The 17918-nt window shown below is 51.2% G+C and overlaps 1 protein-coding gene across 1 annotated transcript in view; it reads left to right on the forward strand.

Moving 5' to 3' along the window:
• The first annotated feature begins 15831 nt into the window (after positions 1-15831).
• Positions 15832-17918, forward strand: part of JPH3 (junctophilin 3) — a 52226-nt gene continuing 50139 nt past the window's right edge. The window contains exon 1 of the mRNA XM_053987147.1: positions 15832-16467. Within this exon, the coding sequence (XP_053843122.1) occupies positions 16086-16467 (382 nt within the window). The 5' untranslated portion in view covers positions 15832-16085. The remainder of the gene's footprint in view (positions 16468-17918) is intronic.

A 17918-nucleotide genomic window follows, 5' to 3' on the forward strand; every position in this document is an offset into this window, starting at 1 on the left:
TGCACAGGTAGCCGCGGGAGTGTCAAACTCGTGTTGTCACCAATGGCACATTTGCCAGGCTCTGGGCTGTTTGCTTCCTTCTTTAGCTTTTGTTGGTTTTTGGCAGCCTTTTCCCAAGGGAAATGCCAGCTGATGTGCTGGAACCTCCTGCGTACTGCAGCCAATCATTGACTCATGGAGTGGTTTGGGTTGGGAAGGACCTTGAAATTCACCCCATTCCCCCCCCTACCATGGGCAGGGACACCTCCCACTGTCCCAGGCTGCTCCAACCTGGCCTTGGGCACTGCCAGGGATCCAGGGGCAGCCCCAGCTGCTCTGGGCACCCTGTGCCAGGACCTCATCACCCTCACAGGGAGGAATTCCTTCCCAATATCCCATCTAATGCTGCTCTCTCTCATTTTGAAGCCATTCCCTGTGTCCTGAGCTCAGAGGGAGGACTCCGAGCTCCTCTCCACAGCTTTGAGACTGGCACGGGGCAGCGTTTGCTGGAAATTTGATTTTCCTCTAATAAATGGTTATTTAAATGATTTTATTTGTCTCTGGGTGTAGAGTGTAAAGGACAAGGGTGAGATTGATGGGCTGGGTCCTGTTTCCTACCCTGCTCCTCCTCTGGCAGCTCAGCAAGGGGCAGACTCTCACTTGGCAGAAATTCCATGTTTGACCTGGGCAGGGATCTCACTGAGCCACCTGGGGAGATGCCAATTCTTTCCCCTGATCCAGCCAGGGATCCCCAGACTGGATCCCAGCTCCTGACTGGAAGCCAAAAGCTGCAGCGTCCTGCCCCCTTTGCCTGGCTGCGGGATGTGTGAGGCTGACAGGAACCCTGTGCTTGGCACCACCCCGGCTTTTTCTGTGCCTCTAAATGTCAGGTGTCCCCCCCACCCAGCTGGGGACAAATCCTTGGAGAGCTTCCCTGGCTATGGGTGTCCCTTTCTAGCTTTAAAAACACCTTACAAATCAACCAGGAATTCTGTTTACAAACAGCTCCAGAGCCGAGTCTGACCTGAGATTTGAGCTACTTCCACGACGCCAAACTTGGAAAAATATCCTAGAAAATTCCACCCTATCAATGCAGCCGAGGTAGAGCGGGGGGAAAGGGGAGGACAGGCAATGTAACATGATTAACCCCCCGAGGATGTGCCTTAAATTCACAAACAAAGCCCAAATGTCAGCGCTGATGAGCTCTTCCCTTGCATTTCCATAAGTAAAGCAGCAATCCCTGGGCGTGCTGGATTCCCGGCGTCGGGGGCGAGCACCAGGCAGCCTCTCCTTCCCCACGAGCAGCCCTGACATTTGTTCTGCACATTCTCCGGGTCCTTCCTGGCACGCCGCGTATCGTGCGTGGCTCGGAGTTATTCCCGTGATATTGGATTAAAAATAGAAAGGCAGGAGCCAAGAGTCGCAGCCCGAGACGGTGATTCAGTGACGGAGCTTTTCCATTAGAGGGTGCCAGGAACCTACTGTTGCTACAGAGCCCGGGAATCGTGGAAAACACAACTTTTTTTGCCGTGTATTTCAGGGCTGGGCAAATCCAAACTCATTTTTGGACCGCGTTCTTGCCCTGCCCATTCGAAAGTAGAACCGTGGAATGACAGGATGCTCGGAGTTGGGAGGGACGCAAAAGGATCATCAAGTCCAACCCTTGGATTTGCACAGGGCATTTCCAAGAATCCCACCACGTGCCTGGAAGCATCGTCCAAACTGCACTGGGGGTATTTTGCAGGCAGAGATGTGTTTTCAAGAAGTGGATGTGGAGAGCAGGAGATGTCAAAATTCACAGGGTGTTCTTGGGCACTGTTTGGATGTGAATAGGAAATCCTCATCGAAAACAAACAAAACCCCCAAAAAAACAAAAACAAAAAAAAACCCCAAAAACAACAAAAAAAAACAACTCCCCAAAACAAAACAAAAAAAAAAAAAAACCAAAAAAACAAAAACAAAAACAAAACAAAACAAAAAAATAAAACAAACAAAAAAAACCCCCGAAAAAACCTCAAAAGAACCCCCAAAAAACCCCAAGATTTATCCACAAAAAAGTGGTGTTTCTGGTGGAAAACAATAGTTTGTATGGCTGTCACTGGTTGTGCTCAAGGTGTAGTGGTGAGGACAGACAGTAAAGGATGGGCCCCATTCTTCTACTCCAAGTCTGCCAAAAATCACCCAACATCAGGAAACAGCCCGGTTATCGAATGGATTTTCTTCTCCATCCCAGAGAAACCCCTTTGGAGGAGCAGAATATCATCAGCTCTGGGCTGCTTGCAGCAGGCACAGCAGATTTTAAAGATTTTAAAGCAAAACCAAGGCTTGCTTGGTTTTGAAGCTTTGGAAAAACAAAGTTCTGTAATTTTGTGGCAGGGTTGGTGAAACTATTGGGATCAGTCGTAGAATCACTGAAACCACAAATCACAAATCAGTCATAGAATCACTGAAATCACGAATCATAGAAATGGTTTGGGTTGGAAGGGACTTCAAAGCTCACCTCATTCACCCCAATGAATGCTCCAAGCCCTGTCCAGCCTGGCCTTGGGCACTTCCAGGGATCCAGGGGCAGCCACAGCTTCTCCAGGCAACTGTGCCAGGGTCTCAGTGCCCTCACAGGGAGGAATTCCTGCCCAGTATCCCATCCAACCCTGCCCTCTGGCAGTGGGAAGCCATTCCCTGTGTCCTGTCCCTCCCAGCAGTGTGGAGAGCAGTTCCCGTGTGGCGCAGCTGCAGGGGGACACTGCTGCTGGCACGGGGGAAAAAAATGAGATGAATCCTTGGATCACGAGGTGTCTGTGTCCCTGCCCTGCCTCTGGGCACACCCATCCCTGTGCATCCCTTTCCCCACCCGCCTGTCCAGCGTGGGATCTTCTGGAGCACGTGGATTTCAGGATAATGAGGGGATAGGAGCATTCCTGGGATGAGTGTCTGGAAAGCTACAGGTGCTAGCAGTGAGGGAGGGGAAGGGAACGTGGCTAGATCCCAAAGCCCAGCACTGCCTGACTCTGCAGCACATCCTGCCAGCTTTTCCTGTGGATTTCAGCCAACGTGGCTCAGGTTTGGAGCCGTCTGCTCCTGTCCCAGGTCACAGCGGGTGATCCAGAGCAGATGGGACGAAGGGCTGACCCTGAGCCACACCAGCAGGACTGATCTCACTCTGCTGACTGGGAATTCAGGACAAAGCAGGAGCAGCAGTGTCCTGACCAGGGGGGTGAGGGCTGTGTCCAGCACACAGCCACCTCTTTCCCTGCTTTTTGGAGGAATCTGGTGCTTCTGAACCCAAAAGTCAGGATCATGTGTTGGCAATTATTTCTGGCTGACACACAGGGATGGTAAAGGAGCAAGAAACTCGTCTGGGACAGCAGTTTTCCAATGAAACCACGCTTGGCTGAGTGCTGGTGTTGGCTGTGGCCACCCTTCTCATCCTGGTGGCTTCCCTGGTGCCACAAGGATGGATTTAGTGGATCACATGTGGAGCTTGGACAGACCAAGCTGTTGGCTTGCTGTTTCCTTGCTGTTTCCTGGCTGTTTCCTTGCTGCTGTGGCCAAGGGACAAGAAGAAACCCTGTCTGTCCCCAAGTCTGTGTCCCTGATCCCTGTGGGCACCCTGATTTCCCAGGATGGGAATAGCAGGATCCAGGGCCGCAGCCACATCCTCATGGGAAGAGCCGCCAATGCATGGTCTCACCTTACACTGCTGGAGAATCTTCCCCAAATGATCCCGAAGCATTCTGGGGAGTAAATATGAGCCAGAGGTATCTGGGGAGGAGGGTGGGGTGGGATTCAGGGCTCGGAGTGGCACAGCTGAGCAGTTTGGCATGGGAAGGGAAGCCAGGACGTGTGAGGACATGGGAGGGAGCACAGGCCAGCAGAGTGCACAGAGCAGCAACTGGCAAAGCTGGGGCTGGGCCAAGAAAATAAACATAGGAAGTGCTTGAGACTGATGAGAACCACGGGCAGCCTGCTCTTGTTTAAGGAGGTTTTTTTGGGACACTGGAGCAGGCTCCTGTTGCAGACAGAGCGAGACCTCAGCCCTGTTCAAACTTTCATTGACTTCAGCTGGGCCTGGGTTTCATTTCAGATGGTTCTGGTTTTCCCCAGGATGTGATTTCCCCGTTTTGGGATGTATCACTCTGCCCCACAGGAATTTTGGAGACTTGTACAGAGATTTAGGGATGGATGGTGTTGGGGCTGGGTGCTGCCAGCACGTCAGGAGGAGCAGAGGCTGCTCTGCAGCACTCCAGAGCTGTGTGTGAGCACTCAGGGTTGATAAATCCAGAGCTGAAGGCCAAATCTGAGTGCTCAGCAGCTCTGCTAATCATTTGGGTGCCTGCATGCAGATTAAAAGCCAGTTCCTTCCAAATTTGCTCTTCCAACAAATAACCTGGAGGCTTTTCACTCTGAAGTTTGACTTGGGTGCCTTACTTTAGAATTTCATCCCCCAGTGTGCTCCTGTCTCCTGATGAAGATGGGGCTTTCAAGGTAAGTGACAAATTGGAGGAGGCTTTCATCTGGCATCAGATCTCCAGAATTAACCAGCCAAAATTCACAGGGTCTTGAAAATCCCATCAAACCATGAAGGAAGTTTGAAGGGAAGGCTCAAGCAATACTTGGAAATATGAGCAGAGGGTAAAAGAGGAGCTTGGGGTGGTTGTGAGCAGAGATTCCCTAGGAGGTGGAAGCCCAGGGAAGATTGTATTCCTGGCTGGAAATGTAGCTGGGTATGAAGTGAATGAGGACAGGGAATGCAGCCTCCAGGTCCTGTTAGGAGGGATTGATTCCCTCCTCCTCCTCCTTTTGGGGAGCTCCATTCATCCCACCATGTCTGGGATGAGTTTCAGTCCAAATCCCAAAGTCCCCTCACTTCAGAACGATTTCCACTGGGATTTATCAGCACCTGGGCTCCTTTCTTTCAGCAGGACCAAGGCGTGCATCTCATCCCAGGGAAAATCCAAATATCCTCCTCTTCCCATCCCTGCTGCTCCTGCTTTGTGCCCGTGCTGGTGCCTGACAGTGACAGCCGAGTTAATCTGGTTTAGAATTCTCGTGGCTTGATTTCTGAAGGTCTCACTGTTGTAGGGTGACGTTCCTTTATCCCTCACCCTTTCTTTTCCTCCTGGATTATCCCATGTTAATAGTGCCATGTCTGTTATTAACTGCTCCTGAATCCTGCTTGCTGATTCCTTAAGCAGATCTCGAAACCCTGTGAATCTGCCTTGGAGTTTTCTGAGGGTTTGTTTTGTGCTTTTTTTTTTTTTTTTTTTTTTCCTCTCCTTTAAACCCACTGCATGAAATGTGTAGGATAACTTTCTGCTCTGGCTTTTGGGAAGCAAAGGAATTTCTCATGTTTGGATAGTCTGGACATGATATTCCAGATTGAAGTGTACATCTGTTTAAATCCCTACAAAACAGGCTGCAAGAAGGAAACCTTGTTTGAAAACCTACATCAAATATGGAATAAATCCTTCCATAGGTATTTATCTGCCCAGAAAAAAGATCCTTGACCACTCTTGTGTGACAGAATTTCATAAGAAAAGAATATGAGTAATGTCAAGTTTTTTACATCGCTGTGTCTTCTTGGTTCACTGAGAGGCATTTCTTCTTTGTTATGAATTATAAATCCCCATTGCTGCAGTCCAAACAATTCTGGGAACTTCTGCCACTGGCTTTCAGAGCCCAGGGAAATCACAGTGTCCTTCGCATTTACAGTGCTCAAAGCATTTCCAAACATCCATTATTCACACAGGAATTCGTCCATCAGCAGCTCCATTAAACTGAGAGAGGGAGCCCTGCTTTCTCATCAGGTGCCAAAATACTTGGTAGAGTTTGTTTCTTCCTCTGAGAGCAGATTCTAATCCCAAGGGTCAGAGCATCACCTTTTGCAAAGGGTTAGACCAGAGGAGTGAGTGTGTCCTTGGCCCCTGCCTCAGTTTCTCCACCAGTGATGTCACATTTGAGGATTCAGCCCACTGGGAGCTTGAGGAAATAATAATAATAATAATAATAATAATAATAATAATAATAATAATAATAATAATAATTTTGGCCAATACTTGTAAATCCCAGCTCGCACAGTCCAGGAGTTCTTAGGGATCACAGAATCCTGGAATGGTTTGGATTGGAAGGGACCTTAAAGATCCCATTTTACCCCTGCCATGGGCAGGGACACCTCCCACTAGCCCAGGTTGCTCCAAGCCCTGTCCAACCTGGCCTTGGACACTTCCAAGGATGAGGCAGCCACAACCTCAACTTCTCTGGATTATAAAAACTCTCAGAATTTTAAAGAACCCAACTTCCTGTATCTGTTAAGCCAGAAAAAAAAACCAACTTCTTGGCAGGAAATACCCCAAATGCCCTCAAAGCAAAAAAAATACCCTCCAAGTTGTTTATTTTTTAACCTCATGCAGCTTGAACCCTGTCTCAAAAGCTGAGGAGGGGCAGAGGGAGCAGAAATGTTTTTTTCCCCAGATTTGGCAAAGCTCTGGGATGTGTCCCTTCCTGGGAGAGCAGGATGAGCTCCTCCAACTCCTCCAGCCCTTCCCAACCCGGGGCAGGAGCAGCCTTTGCCCGTGGCAGGGCTGGAGCTGGAAGCCAGCATGCCAAGCCCTGCTCCAAAGCAGGTTTCTTCTCCTCACATGATGTCAGCATTTCCTGACAATCCCAGCAGGAACACGCGGGTGACAGATGTCCCTTAATTATCGGCAGCGTTCCCGCTCCTCGGGCTCAGACAGAGAATTCTGAGCCTTCAAATCAAGGCCCTCTTTGGTTTGGGTAAGCCTGGCTACTTCGGGTTTATTCACAGGCATCTTTCAGCTGTGGAAAATTGGTCACCTTGGGATTTGTGCCCTGCCAAGGAGTGTCCCAGAGCTCCAGGCAGGTGAGGAGGGTGGAAAATCCAGGGGGATGGGGGCGGCTGGGGAAGCCACGTCCCTGCAAATAAAGGGATTTTCCAGCTGGGGTGAGAGGGCAAAGAAGGGCCACTCCCTGTGTCCTGGGGTTTATTATGGACAAACAGCTGGACACTCATTTTTTGTAGGGTGATCCAGTAAAGTAAAAGGGCAAATGAAGCATGTTGGGGCAAAATCCCATTGTTTTCCCTTGGTTTTAGTTTTCACCTTCCAAGATCACAAAAAATCTACCTCTGTCCCTTAGCAAACATCCATCCATCCATCCATCATCCATCCATCATCCATCATCCATCCATCATCCATCATCCATCATCCATCATCCATCCATCCATCCATCCATCCATCCATCCATCCATCATCCATCCATCATCCATCATCCATCCATCCATCCATCCATCCATCCATCCATCCATCATCCATCCATCATCCATCATCCATCATCCATCCATCCATCCATCCATCCATCCATCCATCCATCCATCCATCATCCATCCATCATCCATCATCCATCCATCCATCCATCATCCATCCATCCCTCCATCCATCCATCATCCATCCATCCCTCCATCCATCCATCCATCCATCCATCCCTCCATCCATCCATCCATCCATCCATCCATCCATCCATCCATCATCCATCCATCCATCCCTCCATCCATCCATCCCTCCATCCATCCATCCATCCATCCATCCCTCCATCCATCCATCCATCCATCCATCCATCATCCATCCATCCATCATCCATCCATCATCCATCATCCATCCATCCATCCATCATCCATCCATCCCTCCATCCATCCATCATCCATCCATCCCTCCATCCATCCATCCCTCCATCCATCCATCCATCCATCCCTCCATCCATCCATCCATCCATCCATCCATCCATCCATCCATCATCCATCCATCCATCCCTCCATCCATCCATCCATCCATCCATCCATCCATCCATCCATCATCCATCCATCCATCCCTCCATCCATCCATCCCTCCATCCATCCATCCATCCATCCCTCCATCCATCCATCCCTCCATCCATCCATCCATCCCTCCATCCATCCATCCATCCATCCCTCCATCCATCCATCCATCCATCCCTCCATCCATCCATCCATCCATCCATCCATCCATCCATCATCCATCCATCCATCCCTCCATCCATCCATCCCTCCATCCATCCACCCATCCATCCATCATCCATCATCCATCATCCATCCATCATCCATCCATCCATCATCCATCATCCATCATCCATCATCATCCATCATCCATCCATCATCCATCCATCATCCATCCATCCATCATCCATCCATCCATCCATCATCCATCCATCCATCCATCCATCCATCCATCCATCCATCCATCATCATGGAATGGCTTTTAGCTGATGGAGACCAGGTCTAGATCAGGTTTTAGGAAAGGATTCTGTGAGGGTGGTGAGACCAGAGAATCTGTGGCTGGCCCTGGATCCCAGGAAATGTCCAAAGTCAGGTTGGACAGGGCTTGGAGCATCTGGGATAGTGGAAGGTGTCTCTGCCCATGGCAGGGGTGGGATGGGATGAGGTTTAAGGTCCCTCCCAACCCAAACCATTCCAGGATTCTATTCCATGCATCAGCCTCCCCTCGTGTGTCCCTTCCAGCTGATTCCAGCCCTGTTCCTTCTCTCCTGAAAGCACGTGGAACATCCATGCTCTGAGGAGCTCTCAGCCTGCCTGTGATTGATTCCCACTCCCCAGCTCCTTCCTTCAGGCTGCCTGATGGATGCTGGGGAAAATCCAGCCCTGGGGGAAAAGATCCACCTGCCTGCAAGGAAAATCCATCCAAGCCATTTCCTGCTGCAAACCTTTCCCTCCCATGTGCTTGGCTGATCAGGATCAGCTTCTTTGCTGCTGCTTTTGTGCCTCTTGATTTCCACACGGAAACTGGCTCTATTTTTACCCGGCTGAAGCTGATTAGATTGGCAGTAATTGGCAGGATAAACAGACACGTCCTGTGTGCAGCAGGTTAATGCGATACAGGCAGTGACCAGGGAATGCACTCAGCCCATGCCCAGCACGGGGAGCACAATCGAGGTAATTTATTGTCCACATGCCTGGAACATGCCCATTAGCCAGCCCCATCCTTCCTCTCCCTGCAAAGCCATTTCCCCTGGCAGGGTTGCTGCACGGTGCCAAACGTTTCATCCTTTTCTCCTCAGCTCTTCACAACCCCGCAGAAAAACCCAAGGACACGCAGGAGTTTTCCTTTCTGGTTAACCCAGGTCTTGGCTTCTCCTGACCTGTGAGATTATTAGCATTGAAGCAGCCACATATTAAAAAAAGAAAAATGCTACTTACAACTCCAAGGCTGACCTCGTCCAAGTAATGTAATTTCCCACCATTTCAATCACTTCCATAAATTCCAATCTTCCGGAAGATTAGCAGCAGTTCTGCTTGCTGCAATATCATCTTTAATTGGTTTTGGGGGTAATTTAGCCAGAGACCAAGTGAAGAAAAGAAAACTTAGGGGCAACATCAGGTGATGTTACACTCCTGGAATTCAATTAACTGGGGGAGGGATGGAGCAGAAAACAAAAATGGAAATCATTCTGCTTTCCAAAGCAGCACATTTCAATCTCATGGTAGGAGACCTCGGGAATATTTTGGCTCTTGTGCTTGGTGGTGGCTGCACCTCCTGTTTAATCCCAGGAGAGGAGTGGAAGGTGAGCAATGCTCAGAAAGGTTACAGGCCAGGGAGGGAGGTGCCCTGTTTATTCAACAACATCTGTACATGCATCAAGTTTGAGCCCCTCTCAGAGGGCTTCTCATCCCTGCAGCTGCTGCAGGATTCCACAGCCACCACTGACTCCTCCTGTGCTGCCAGAGAAAGTGATTTTTGGGGAGTCCCACTGTGCAGGGCTCTGAGCTGGAGGTAGGGAGTAAAGCCCTCCTTTTTCTTCCTGCCTGCTCTGAGCCCCAGCCTTTGCATCCATGCAGGTGGCACAGGCAGGATATTGGAATCATGGAACTGTTTGGGTTAGAAGGGATAATAAAACAATCCAGTCCCACCCCCTGCCATGGCAGGGACACCTTCCACTGTCCCAGGCTGTTCAACCTGGCCTTGGACACTCCCAGGGATCCAGGGGCAGCCACAGCTTCTCTGGGCACCCTGTGCCAGGGCCTGCCCACCCTCACAGAGAGAATTTCCTCCTAATATCAGATCTAAATCTCTCCTCTTTGAGTTTAAAACCACTCCCCCTTGTCCTGTCACTCCATCTCAGAGCTGCCCTGCTCGGTGCTCCCTCCCTGTTTACAGCTGAACCTTGAGCCCTCTCACTTTTGCAGTTTGATTTATTTCATGCAGGCCCTGTTGATTTGGTATTTTTCCCAATCCATCCACGGCAGGGAGCGAGCCCAGGGCTGTGTGGAAGGCTGAGGAATTCCATGGTGTGATTATCTCTACCTCCCTGCAGAGCTCTCCACTGCCTGTTTCCCTCAGACTCCTCTTTGCCACTCATTACACCACCCTCTCTAATTACCAATCATACCACCCTCTTTTCATTACCCACCTCAGCCTTTGTGGTTCCAGTAATTGTCCAAGAAACCTCCCAGCCTCAAACACTTCAATCCCATGGTGTCCTGCCCCCCTTGGAGCGTGGTGCTGGCTTTTCCCAGTCCTCTGGCGCTTCCAGTGGCTCTTCCAAGGCCTGCTGGAAACCACCATTAACTGTCCACACAGCTCCTTGGCCACCTCCTTCACAACCCTCTCAAGCTGTGCTGGTTTAAAACCACTGAGCTCCATCAGCTGGATGCTCCTGGAAAGTATTTCCTTAGCATGTTGTCTTTTTTACCAGGATAAATCCCTCACTGAGCATTCCTGCCTTTTCTGTGCCATTGATAAACCTCCCATTTCCGTGTAGCATCGCCCCACTGCTCAAAACTCATGGAAAAATATCCTTGTGTCTTTAATTTCCCCAGCTTCTGAGGTTTATTAGTTACAACCAGTTTCCCTTTTCTTCATTTTGTGTGTTTATATTTTGTGTGTCAGTCTTGGCAGCTCTTTCCCTTCCTTTCCAAGTGGTGTTGGTTATTCTAAAAACGATTCCTGCCTGTGTTGCTGCTTTTTGGATAAAATATTTTTAAAGGTTTTTCCCTTTTCAACACATGTTTCACTTAAAGTCCTGCTCTGAATTCATCTGACTTGTAATTATTTTCTGATTTGGGAAACAGGACCGTTTAAAGTGGCAAGTAAATATATAGATTTTTATACATTACTACTTTAAGCTTTTCTTCATTTGCACATCACAAATACAATCAAGCCACGAAGGCCCGTGCCTGGTGCAGTGACAAATCCACCCTCACCTGCTGGAGTGAGGATAAATGTGGAATTCCCTCATGCTGGAGACAATCTTTTTTTTTTTTTTTTTATTAGGATATTATCTTTCCCCCTCCCCCCAAAGTTCTGAGGATATTTTAATATTGGCAGCTCAGGACCTCCAGCATCCATCACTCATGGAATTCCCCAGGGATCCCAAGGTTTTTATTAGATATTATGGATGTGGCTGCTTAAAGAAGCAGAATGTGTCGAGTCCCTGCTGCAGACCCTTCCTGCCTCGTGCTTTATTTCCCAGGATATTGATCCAGAAGCTCTCTGGATCATTTATCTCCTTGTTGTTAATGACTCAGAACCTCTCCCAGCCAATCCCAGTGGGATGCCAATCAGGACTGGCAGGTCAAGACCTCCAAGCACGAGTGGAAATCAAATGGAGAGGGTGGTTAGAACACAGGGCTGCAGCATTCCAGGCAGGAAAATTCCCTGCCACCCTGAGGCACTGGGAGCAGTGTTAAGGTGTGGGTTTAATGGTTGGGCTCGGTGATCTCAGAGGTGATGGAGAGGGAGTTCAGACAACAGCATGGAGTGACAGGACAGGGGAGGAATGGCTTCAGACTGAAAGGGGGAAGTTTAGATGGGATATTGGGAAGGAATTCCTAATTAGGATGGGATACTGAGAAGGTGAGGCCTGGCACAGGGTGCCCAGAGCAGCTGTGGCTGCTCCTGGATCCCTGGCAGTGCCCAAGGCCAGGTTGAACAGGGACTGGAGCACCTGGGACAGTGGAAAGTGTCCCTGCCATGGCAGGGGGTGGCACTGGATGGGCTTTCAGGTCCCTTTCCCAAACCAGTCTGGGATCCTGGCATTCCAGGATCCTATTCAGCAATTCCATCTTGTTCCACTGTTTTTGCTGCAGTTGTTTTTCTTTCCCAATTGTTTTTTTTTGTTTGTTTTTTTTTTGTTTGTTTTTTGAGTGTGGACTGGTTGCATCATTCCTCCTCCTTTCCATCACCAGCCTGATGCCCCCAGCTTGGCTGGCAAGGATACCCTCAGGAGCTGCTCCCTTTGGAGCTCTGCATTTCCACCATGGATAGAAAGCACCCACTGCTCCCACTGCCCAATCCTACTTTTTCTTCCCCCATCCACGCTCTGTGATTTATTAGAAGCTGATTTGCCTTTTATTGTATTTTTTCGTCATTATCCCAAACTTCATCTCGCTCATCCCCTCATCCACACATGCACCAGGTATTTAAAGAAAAACCCTGCCAGCCCTATCTAATGCCATCTGTATCCTGTGGTGGAAAAGTCCCTGCAGTTAGTCACATCTCCTGGAGAAATCCTGCAGCCCAGCTCTGCAGACCTGGCATGGCAGGAGGGAAAAGCCCGCTGGCATTCAGGGCTGGTGTGAAATCCAATCTGGAATTTCCTCTCCCTCAGCCTCCTGCACATCAGCAGCACTGAGGAAATATGAACTGGCCTGGAGAGGATTCCCAAGGTTGCTCACTGGGGCAGGAGTTTTTATTTTCAACTAAATCCTGCCCTTTGGAGAAAGTCTGGGAAAAGTAGGTTTATTTGGGATAAGCTCAGGGCCAGCAGTGTCAGGGTTGGCCATCACACCACGATTGCCCTGGCACCTTTAAGGGTTCATCCAGCCCTTCACCTGGCATTCCCACAATCAGAGAATCATGGAATGCTTTGGGTCAGAAGGGATCTTACAGCTCAGCTCATTCCACCCCTTAGGGACACCTTCCACTATCCCAGCTTGCTCCAAGCCCCGTCCAACCCGGCCTTGGACACCTGCAATCTGCTTTATTTGCCTTCCAACGTGGCTTTTGAAATTTTTGGAGCCTCGTGGAGCCCACCTTAAACCCTTTAATGTCCCTTTCTGACCAAACCCTCTGCTCCAGCCATGTCAGACAGGGAACACCCCAGGATACTGAAATCAGCTCAAGACCAGAAGATTTTTAGATGCATTTTTAGAGTGGAACCTGCCCATTCCTCAGGTACAAAGGTGCTGTTCCCAAAATAACCCTCATTTTAAAGCCACACATCCTAATAGTCGATCACATTCTCCTCTCTTCCTTCAGCAGATTGTTGGGAATTTCTTTTTCACCAGGTGCCATTAAACTTGCTGTTATTTTAAGCACCTGCTTTATGAGGAGCAGCATCCCACGGTGGTCAGAGGGGTGTCACACCTTGGTGCCTGCCTCAGATCCCTACATCCCACCAAATCCCCACCAAAAGAACAGCTGGCCAATAATTAATTGGCTAATTAACATGTAAAACCACTATAACTGTCTAAAACTACTGAGAAAGCAACAGAAGGGGACTGGAATTTCTTTTGTTCCCTGCCAAATTTTTTATATGTGTTTAAGCAACTTCAGTTCTGGTGTTTTTCTTGGAAACTTTGGGGGTTCCCACCCAAATTCTCCCTCTGTGGGGAAAAAAAAAAGGGAGTTTGAAGTTGCCAAAAAATGCAGCACCTGGAGTGTGGGATTTTTAGGGAAGGACAAAATAAAGCCCCCCAGTGTATAATGAGCACAGTTCTTGCATTCACAAAGGACTCGGCGTAGTTTGAAAAGACATTTTCTGCTGGAAAGAAATGCTTCAGTGGGAAAATTCCCACCCACTCCAGTTGCATCTCTTCCCTCCAGCTCCGCGAGAAAGAGAGAGAGAGAGGAAGGTTTTCTTCCAGAGGAGGGTGGTGATGTGTTTCCATGGATGGACAAGAAAATGCATCGAGAGAGGGAAAAAAAAAACCAAAAAAAAACCAAAAAACAACTGAGTGGGAAGACACAGCCTGAAAGTTCCCGGTGGGTGGGCAGTGAGGCAGGTACCGAGCATAAGCAGCCTTTCCAGAGGGGATGCACAGCCTGAATCCCGCGGGTTTCTACCACCAGCAGTTACACCGTTTGTTTGGGTTTTTTTCTTTTTTTCCTTGGAGTCCTGGCCAGGCTGGGTCTGGCTCAAAACCACCCCTCCAGTAACGCTGGTGGCGATGGCAGGATGCAAATCCGAGCCGGTGCGTGGAGATTTTGGGGAAGAGCTGAGTTTTTCCTCCATCGCCCAGATTTTGCCTTATAAGCACTTGTGAGCATCTTTTCAATTATTCTCCAGCAGAGCTTCCCCTTTAATAGTGATGCGTGGTCCCCTGGTGTGTTAACACAGATATATCGATATTTGCGGGCACACGGACCCCGCACACGCATCCCGGTGCCAAAAAGACTGGGCACGCTCCGATCCAGGGGGATGCACCAGCGGAGCCGGACCCCGCCTGCTCCAGGGGCACAACGCGAGCCGCCGCCGCTGCCTGGGGAGGATTCCGACATCTCCAGCAAGCCCAGGGAGAAAAAAAAAAAAAAAAAAACCAACAAAAAAAACAATATCTGCGGAGCGGAGCGCTGAGGGCCTCCCGCTGGATTGGGAGGACCCCGGTGGGATGCGCTGTGCTGGAGGGAGGGGAGCGAGGCTCGCCGCAGCCCAGCTGGATCGGGACCCAGCCCGGAGCGCTGCCGCGATTCCCGAGCGCTGCCCCGCAGCCCGGAGCGGAGCCTTCCCGTCAATAAATAAATAACCCGTGCTGCAGCTGCGGCGTGCCGGAGCCGGCACGGAGCAGCGGCTGCCCGGACACTCGGCGTTTGGCCCCACTCGCGGTGTCCTCCCACCCTCGCACCCACCCACCCACCTGCCCACGGGGGGGGATGCCGGCCCCTCTCCGCGCCCGCGGGAGCCGTGGGCGAGCGGCGGCGGCGGGGCTGGGGAGAGCCGGAGGGATAAATAAAAACGCGGGAGCATCCCGGGAGGCTGCGGGGGGCTGCGGCCCTGCTGGGCTGCGAGGCGAAGGCGACGCAGTTCCTGTCTCTTTAAATCCACCCTGAGCCCGGCGCCGGGAGCTGAGGCAGAGCAGAAAGCCCAGGATCCTGCTCATTAACGAGCGGGATTTATCCCCGTAGGGAACGGCCGAGGAAGCGGCGGGGGGGAAGGCGGCGGGGCGAGCCCGGGCCCCCCGAGCAGCCCGCAGCCCCTGGGGCCGGCAGCCCGGCTCAGCCGTGAGCATCCTCCGGCCGGGATGCGGGCTCGGCCGGGCGCGGCCAGCGCGGCCCCCCGGCACTGAGGTTTGCGGCGGGGAGCGGCGAGGGGGAGGCGGCGGGAGGGGGCTCGGGGCGTGCGCGGTGCGGGAGCGGCCGGGAGCCGTGCGGGAGGGCGGCGGAGGAGGCACCGCATTGCTGCTGCTGCCGCTGCTGCTGCCGAGCCCCGCGATGCCGCCGCGCCCGCCGCTGCCCCCGGCCCTGCGCCCCAGCCAGCCCGGCCGGCGGCGGGGGGCTCCGCGGGGGCTCTGAGCATCCTCCCCCCGGGGCTGCCCAGCGCTCGCTTTTTCCCTTTTTTTTTTTTTTTTTTTTTTTTTCCTCTTTCCCTTCTCTTGGCATTTGGCCTCTTTTTTTTTTTTTTTTTTTTTCCTCTTTTTTTTTTTTTTTTTTTTTTCTCCTTTTCCCCCACCCCCGTTCCCTGCCTTGGATGGTTTTTAGGTGGAGTCGTTTGCACCAAAATCCAATAGCTGCTGCTGTTCTTGCTGCTATTTTTTTTTTTTTTTTTTAATGATCCTGTTTCCACAGCAGGGGAAGAGAGAACTGATCCTCAACATACTCCCAGAGAATGAATAATCACAAGAAACTGGCTTAAGCAGCTCCCTGGATCTGGTGCATGATTTCGATTGAGTTCGATTTGATTTAATTTTTTGAAATTTTTATTTATTTCTTTTTCCCCAAGTCATCGTTCGCATTTTATTTCCTGCATTTCTTCCTATTCTTTTTTTTTTTTTTTCCTTTTTTTTTTTTTTTTTTTTTTTTTTTTCACCTTTTGGGAGATTTGCAAACCGAATTACATGCATGTCCAGTGGGGGAAGGTTTAATTTTGACGATGGAGGGTCGTACTGTGGAGGCTGGGAGGACGGAAAGGCTCATGGCCATGGAATCTGTACCGGCCCGAAGGGTCAAGGTGAATATTCAGGCTCCTGGAGTCACGGCTTTGAGGTGCTGGGGGTCTACACTTGGCCCAGTGGCAACACTTACCAGGGCACCTGGGCGCAGGGCAAGCGCCATGGCATTGGCATGGAGAGCAAAGGGAAGTGGGTGTACAAAGGAGAGTGGACCCATGGATTTAAGGGACGGTACGGGGTCCGGGAATGCACTGGAAACGGGGCCAAGTACGAAGGCACCTGGAGCAATGGATTACAGGATGGCTACGGGACAGAGACCTACTCGGATGGAGGTAGGTGATGCGTTGATCCCTTCCTGGCTTGGGGCAGGTGGGGTGGAGGGTGGTGGGGAGAACCTCCCAGCGGGGTTTGGGTTGGACTCTGGGAGTTTGCAACCTGCTGCCTTGGATCAAAGGGTGCTCCCACCCTGCAGGAGAGAAGGAACCAGCCCGGCGTGGCACCAGCCCAGCTCTTTGCCACAGGTAGCCCCATATGCTCCATGGGGTCTCTGGGCGCTGGGTCCTCCCTCCTTCCTCTCCTCAAGCGGGTTTTTGGGATGTGGAAGGGGCTGTGCTGGTGGAGGGATGCCCAGCTCAGGCCCAGAGGGGTCGGAGCACGGGGTGGGCCAGGCCTTGGGGACACAACCCAAGTTGCACATGGGGTTGGCACTTCTGACTGCGCCACTGGAACCTGTAGGATTTGCATGGGAACAACGCGGGGCAGGATGGAGGCAAGTGTGTGTGTGGGGGGATCTGGGGCGGATGGGGCAGCTCCAGGGCTGCCAGAGCTCCCAGCCAGGGGTGGGGGGCTCTGCACCTCCTCCAGCCCCTCCAAAGGCAGCCCCACGCTCAACGATGCCAGGGAAAAGATTTAATTCAGACAAGAGTCTTACATTCCTAGTTTACGGCTTAATGCTTAGCGTAGGGGCTCAGAGGGATCACCAGAGCTCTTCTCTGCCGTCAACACGGCTTAACGAGATGCTGAGGGGAAACTGGGATTAGAGGAAAAACAAGAAAACCCAATTGGAGTGATCAAACCCAAAAAAAAAAATGCTGGGCTAACAAGCTTTAGGGCTGAACTGGGAGAAACAGCTGGTGCCGTGCTGTAAGTGGCTGTATCATCCTCTCTCCTGGGTTGTGGCTACTTCCACAATCGGAATTGCCACCATAATCTGAGGCAGGCCTACCTGCCAGCAGCCGGGGGCACTGGGCTCCGCTGGCCCCCGGTTTTCCCGGGAATCGTGGCCTCCTAAAGCAGGCTCAGGGGTTATTTTTAGGATGTTATGGTTTTCCATACGGCTCCGGTGAGGGAATTGCAGCGTCGGGGAGCTCCATCGCAGCCCTGCCGAAAGGTGCTGCAAGACCTTGCTCTGGAGAGCCCAGCTTGCTGCTTTGTGGTTGCTCAGGGAGGGGAGGTTAAACCTCACCTGCAGCTGCTTTTTTTGTGCTCTCGCAGGGAGAGGCGGAACCACCTCGGGATTTTTAATGATAATTTGGTGCCGGTTGTTTTCTCCCCGAGAAAAAAAAGAGAGCTGCAACCTTTTGTTTCAGCTGCTTGGAAGGATGCTGGGGACTGAGCTGGGATGTGCCGGGTGTGTGTTTGGAAGCCATGGATAAATCCCAGCAGTCCTTCAGTCAAAAATAAAGCTTGGGCAGGGAATCGTCGCCGTCTCCCACATCCAAGGCGCTCAGGAGGGGCTGTGGGGAGGTTTCTGCTTGCTCCCAACGTGGGTGCTGTCTCCTCC

The sequence above is a fragment of the Vidua macroura genome, chromosome 11 (assembly GCF_024509145.1).
Source record: "Vidua macroura isolate BioBank_ID:100142 chromosome 11, ASM2450914v1, whole genome shotgun sequence".
Classification (NCBI taxonomy): Eukaryota; Metazoa; Chordata; class Aves; order Passeriformes; family Viduidae; genus Vidua; species Vidua macroura.